This window comes from Charadrius vociferus, unplaced genomic scaffold, assembly GCF_000708025.1.
Source record: "Charadrius vociferus isolate BGI_N301 unplaced genomic scaffold, ASM70802v2 scaffold370, whole genome shotgun sequence".
In the NCBI taxonomy this organism is placed as follows: domain Eukaryota; kingdom Metazoa; phylum Chordata; class Aves; order Charadriiformes; family Charadriidae; genus Charadrius; species Charadrius vociferus.
Genome location: NW_009646744.1, coordinates 2,839,272 through 2,845,292, shown reverse-complemented (window position 1 = coordinate 2,845,292; position 6,021 = coordinate 2,839,272). Strand labels below are relative to the sequence as shown.

The 6,021-nt window shown below is 56.1% G+C and overlaps 1 protein-coding gene across 1 annotated transcript in view; it reads right to left on the bottom strand.

The window, feature by feature from the left end:
• Positions 1 to 1,032: 1,032 nt before the first annotated feature.
• The window catches only part of JADE2 (jade family PHD finger 2), a 78,221-nt gene continuing 73,232 nt past the window's right edge, over positions 1,033 to 6,021 (bottom strand). Inside the window, exons 10-11 of the mRNA XM_009890910.1 lie at positions 4,354 to 4,482; positions 1,033 to 1,910 (exon numbers count right to left, since the gene is read on the bottom strand). Of these exons, the coding sequence (XP_009889212.1) occupies positions 1,033 to 1,910; positions 4,354 to 4,482 (1,007 nt within the window). The remainder of the gene's footprint in view (positions 1,911 to 4,353; positions 4,483 to 6,021) is intronic.

The following is a 6,021-nucleotide window of genomic DNA, read 5'->3' as shown; positions in this document are numbered from 1 at the left end:
CATTGTAGCGTTTAGTAGGAAAACAAAATGGTGAAGGCAAGCGTTTCCATTTCCCCTCGGTGACGGGTACGTCTGCCCTCGGGGCCGAGCGTTTCGTGGTGTCAAGGGGATTTCAAAGGTGCCGCCCCGGCACGGCGGGACCACGGGAGAGACGGGTGGGCAGAAAAACTTGGCTCAACCTCCCGGGTTAAACCACCCCCGGCTCCTGGCGATGTTTTTCAAGGATGCTTTTCTCCTCCGTCCTGCCCCATGTTTCCATTTCCCAGCTTGCCAAGAGCTCATCGATTCACCTGAGTACATCACTTCAGTTTTGCTGAGGACCTCAGCGGGGCCGAACGCCGGCCGCATCCCACGGGGCAGGGACGGGGAGAAATTTTGCATCCTGGCCCTGGGACGGATCCCGACCGGATGGAAAGGTGAGGGGAAAAACAATGACCGAGGCTGCTTCTTTTTTTTTTTCCCCAAAAAATAGAAACGTTAACGTTGCTCTCTTCCACCCCAAGCGCTTTCCTCCAACAAGCTTTTTGTGCTTTAGTCATTATTTATTTTAGTATCACTTATTTTGCTCCCTCGTATACGCGCGCACAGGCGGGTGCTTATTTCCCCTCCCGCAGCTGGCCGCTACCGTACCCTCCGCTCGCTCCCTGCTCCGGGGGCAACCGTCCCGGGCAGAAATCTGCCCCTCGTTAAATAATGCCCATTAATTAAACTGTCATCCCTGCAGAAAGCACGGGTACCGGCACCTTCCGCCCTCTCGGCACCCTCGGCATTGGTCCCGCCGGGTGCCGGCTGGCGTTCCCGGGAAGCGGGGTATGTCGGGGAGCCGGGAAGGGACCACTACTGTCACGGTCATCGATGTCGGTGAAGCTGAAGCTGGATCTCAGGCGTATAGAGAAGAGAAAGACAACAGTGCCGAATTTCCAACTATATACACATAATTAAAAATCCCCCTTGCTGTGATACCAGGCAGGAATTGGACATGGCAGTTGTAACTGGGTTGAGGCCTCGTCGAGCCAGGGCGGCGGGGAGGAGTTAGGATGCCAGGATGCTCATCCTGACGATGTCCTCGCCGGCCGCATCCAGCTGGCCCCGCTGCGCCCTGCCGCCGCGGGACTCTCCGTCCGAGTCGCTCATCTCTGCGTCGGAGAAGTAGCCGTCCGTCTCGGCCTCGAAACGACGCAAGGGAGCTCCGCCGGCGCCGTCGGGCCTGGGGGGCTGTGACCGCCGAGTCCCTCGGCTCTCCTTTGGTAATTTGAACCGCACGACGGTTTTGGGGCTACCTACGGAGTCAGGCACTTTGGCCGCCGGGCTGGGCTCCGGCTGAGCGCAGCGCGGCGTCTCCTCCTCCTCCTCCTCCTCTTCTTCCTCCTCCTCCTTGCTGACGCAGCCCCTCGCCCCGGCCGGGGGGTGAGACTCACCGGCTTTCGGGAGAGAGCCCTTCTTGGCCGCCTTTTTCGCCTCGCCCGTCCCTTTGCGGTCGGCGGGCAGCTTGGCCACCCCTTTCTCCGACTTGCTCGGTCTGGAATCGGGAGCGAAGGGCTTGGTGGCATCATCCGACAAGTCGCTGGCGTTGTTAGTCCAGGGCTCGGAGCTCTCCGGGTGGCTCCCACCCACGGCGGGGGGGCTGCTCCTGGGCAGCTTTTTCTTAGTGTTCGTTCTCGTTTTGCTTTTCACTCTCTTTGTGGCCTCGCTCTGCTTGAACGGGGACCTGAGGGAATGGTCCATCATGAAGCTCAGCAAGGTCTCCTCGTCCTGGAGGAGCTCCTCGGAGAGGCCGGGGGTGCTGTCCTCGTGGTGGGCGTTGTTGAGGGACCACTCGCTCATGGCCATGTTCTCGGCGGTGATCTGGACCGACTGCGCCAACCAGCTGTTGAAGAAGGTCCCGTCGATGGGGAAGGAGGTTGACAAGCCTGGAAAAAAACAAAAGGGGAAGATTGCCTCAGAAGTCAGGAACAGCCGCGCTGCCCTTTGACACCACCACCAACTTCACCAAAACTCCCCGGCGCCAGAGAAACGCTCAAAAGATCAACCATCACGCACCACAGCAGGGCACAGAAGAGGGTTTACTCCAGCACTAAACGCTGAATTTGGGGTCCACCGAGGTCACAGCACAACCCGAATGATTCCCCACATCCAACACTCCGTCAACCTCCCCGAATCGAAACGGAGCATCTTTCTGCAGCGAAGATGCCAAGCCCCAACCCGCCCCAGCGTGGGTGGGAAACACGTTCCCACGCAAAGGCCGCAGGACAGACAATCCAGGTGTGAACCCCAAAATTCAGTGATTGCTACCAGAGCAGGACTTATGCCCAGGCCAGGGGGTGACAGGTTCCCAAGCCCCGTGGTCAGTGTGGTGATGGGACCGGCGCTAAAGGCAGGGAGGGCGGGAGGCAGGTCTGGGAACATCTCTCAATACTCGGAGAGGTGTGAAAACTGAAGAAAAGGTGCAGAGATGACAGGCTGGAATGGAAAAAGCTGAAAAACTTCCTAATAATTATATCTGAGAGTGAAAGCAAGCATTGTGGGCTGGGCTGGGTCTAATTAGCAACTGGAACGGCGCATACCTGCACAAGCACAGGCACTTTTAATCCCCGTAACAGCAACCCACAGGTTCAACGCCAGAGCTGGTTTTGTGGATGGAGGAAAAACTCGGTTTGTTTTTTTTTTTTTTTTTTGCTTTCTGGTAATAGCTTTCCTTTTAAAGCGCTCAGTCGAGCAACAGAAAGAGGAAAAGAGCAGTGGGACGCGCAGGGTGGCTCGTGTCCGCAATGTTTCCTGGTCTCGATGACAGCTTTGCATCACCCTCACCTCCACGCTGCGTGGATGCGCGACCACCGCAGGGGGGGGCAAACAGAACACCCCGCGCAATGCCAGGGCTGCTCAAGGGCGACAGGAGGTCCGTCAGGTTGGGTTCTCCCTCGGAGGTGACACTGCCATGGTGGCAGTCCCTCACCCCCTGGCAGGTCACCGTGACCCTTTTGGAGAAGACGGGCTCCCACCCCGGCAGCAGCCCAGTGCAGGGGAGGGGAAGCGGGAGCAGGGATGAGCTTAGGGCATCACGTGGTACCCAGGCACCAAACAGCCCGAGGTCTTGCCAGCAAGGTCACTGCCAAGGTCGCCTTCCCCCAGCCCTTCTCTGATGACTGCAGCCCCAAGCGATGCTTCAAGTCCTTTTGTAACACCCAAGAGGTGACAAGACCCCGGTGAAGCTTTGGGTCGGCTGCCTGGTTCCCCAGGCTCGCAGCAGCGCAGCTTTTCTCGGAGACGCCTCAGCCCTCCATCACTTGACGGAATTTGCCCCGGAAAATCCAAAGTTTCTTTAGCCGAGAACAGCACAGAGAGACGATGAGTGCAAAAGCCCCATTTCCAAAGGGGCTCCTGCCTAAAACCGAACAGCTTTGAGATGAACAGAAAGCGGCAGGGTTGGGGCGAGCAATGGGCAAAGCAGAGCAAGGCAGGGTGGCCCAGACCCCCAAACCTCCCACAGAAACTCTCTGTAACCCCCGGAGGCTTTTAGAGCACCCCCAGACTGTCTGAGAGCCCCGTGGGACCGGTGCAGCCGCGGGGCAGCTGAGCACGCGTGAACTCATCACCTCCAGCCCCACATGCTGGCGGAGGTGACAGCGCTGGAGGAAGTCGGACAAAAACCCAATTCCGTGTAAAAAAACATATGCAGTTGTCAAGGCTCATGTCAAAGACAGACTTTTTGTGTTCTGGTTTTCTTTCCTTCCCCCCTTCCCGTCCCCCCCAGCCCCATCTGCTGCCGAGCAGCTGATGGGGAAGAGCCGGCGGTGGGTGAAGCATCCTCAGAGCCAGCCTGCATCTCCTCAGCCCCCGAGCAAACTCAAGAGATGAGCCGTGCTTTGTGCTTGCCTTCTGGATGCTCCTGGACCACCGGCACGACCGCACGGGTCCTGGACAGTATATGCCATGAAAATGCCGTGTGCTGTATTCACCGCCGGTGCACAGCACAGAAGACACGGGGGATCAGCCCTACTGCCGGGTGGGTAAGTCTGATTTTATCACCGGAAAGTAAAATCACGCTTCAGCAGCACATCAGCACAGGGTTTGTAACGCATTCTCCCAATTGGGGCGCAAGCCCGGGGGCTGCGGGGGGTGGGGTGGGCGGATTTTACACCCCCTGCCCCACCAGGGACCACGGCTCCGAGGCCATCTCTCCCTTAGGACCTCAGTAATTCAGGCTGATGGCCACAAGGGAGAGATGGAAGAGGCTCCCACGGCTTCGGGTGTACGTGCAGGAGGGATCAGGGGCTGGGACTCTTAACCCCGCTCCCCAAAACAGGGAACCTCCAGCGGCACGGGTCAACTCTGCGCCCATAAAATCAGACTTACCCAGTTGTCCCAATACAGTTTCGTTGACTGATTTCCTTTTCTCTTTCTTCTCGGGACTATTTTTTCTACCATCTCTTCCTTTCCTTCTCAGGTCACTTTTCTTACCCCTTGTCTTCTTCCCAGTTTGTTCTGGCATTTTTTAGAAAGAAAGGAAAACTCCGTGTGAGACGAGGCATCAGGGATGCTGTGCTGAGCAAGTTCCCCTGGGGCACACCCCCGCGGTGACGACCTGGACCAGACCTGCAAACAACTCCGAGCCAAAGGGAGAACAGCGGCCACTTTTTGGCCAACTGTAGGCTAAGGTCTCCATACGTTAAGGAAATCTGAATCCCGTAGGTTGTATAAAAAAAGAGGTTTGGGCCCTGGACATGAAGTTAGCATGGCTGCAGGACCAGTCCCACTGAAGGCAGGGGACTCGCTGGAGACTGCAGCCGCCGATGTGTCCTCCTGGACCAGCGCTTTAGGGTGAGGACCTGCAGGAGCAGCAGAAGGGAGTAACCCCGAATGCTGCTCAGACACCTTTCAGGAGACATGGGGACCTCCAAACCCAGCCGTGCGTCACCCATCACCGACAAGAGCATCTCCTGGAGGGATTCAGCTTCAAAGCATGTTTGACAGCAACACTACCGGCAGTGCTTTAAAGTGGACCTTGATCTGATTTGCCCTTTCGGCGACAGTAACTGGTTGTGCTCGTACTGTGCGGGGCTGAAAAAAACCCAAAGCTATAAAACTTAAGCAGTGTGTTGAGCATAAGTAAATGGAGTAGGAAAGATGACCAGTGTTGCCTACGGAAAGCCAGGGACATAACCCTTAACTATGTAGACACTCAGCTAAAAATCAGTATTTCCTAAATGGCTTTGAACTTCTACTGGATTTATTCCTCTCGGGTAAACAGGACAAATACCCTATAAAAGTACGACTTGTAGTGCCAAGCAAAATACTTCAACAGTTCTTACTCACTCCGTTAGGTCATTCTCCCACAGAAGTCCACGCTAAAACGTCTATTAATTTTCAGAGGGGGACGGATGCTGCCCTTAAACCAAAGTGTGGGTGGCTGATGGAAGCGGAGGCGAGACAGGCGGTTTTTCAGACTCTGGCCCACAGGCTGAACCTGCGCAAGCCGTGCGGCGATCGGAGCAATGACTTTTAAGAAACGAACCGGTTTATTGTGTCAGCCGGCAGCAGACCTGCACGCAGCCTCAGCAGAGAGGCCGTGGACCGGATGGGTCCGAGGGAATAACCTCTGTTCTCCCCTCGTTGCGGCAGTGGAAATGTACTGGGAGAGCAGGGGAGGGAATTCGCGTTGCACCTGCCGGAGTGTGGATTAACAGAGGATTTACAGCCCCGGGGCTGCCACGCCAGCAACCCCTCCTGACCAAAGGACTCGCTGGAAGGAAGAAATGCAAAAGCAAAATGGGTATTATTTGCTACGTTCCTGCCAAATAACGGGAGAAAGGCAGACACATTTTTCATTTCGCTTACCAAATAAAAACCTAACTCCGTTTAGACGGCACAATGTGGCTAAAGAGAAACCCGAGCAGCACTTTTTGGAGAGGAACCTGTCAAAATAGTAGCCGTGCTTCAAAGCCAGACAGTGTTTACTTTCCACTCCGTGCAAGAAAAATACAGGGGAGAGGCGGGTTCATTTTACACCGGCAGTTCTCACTA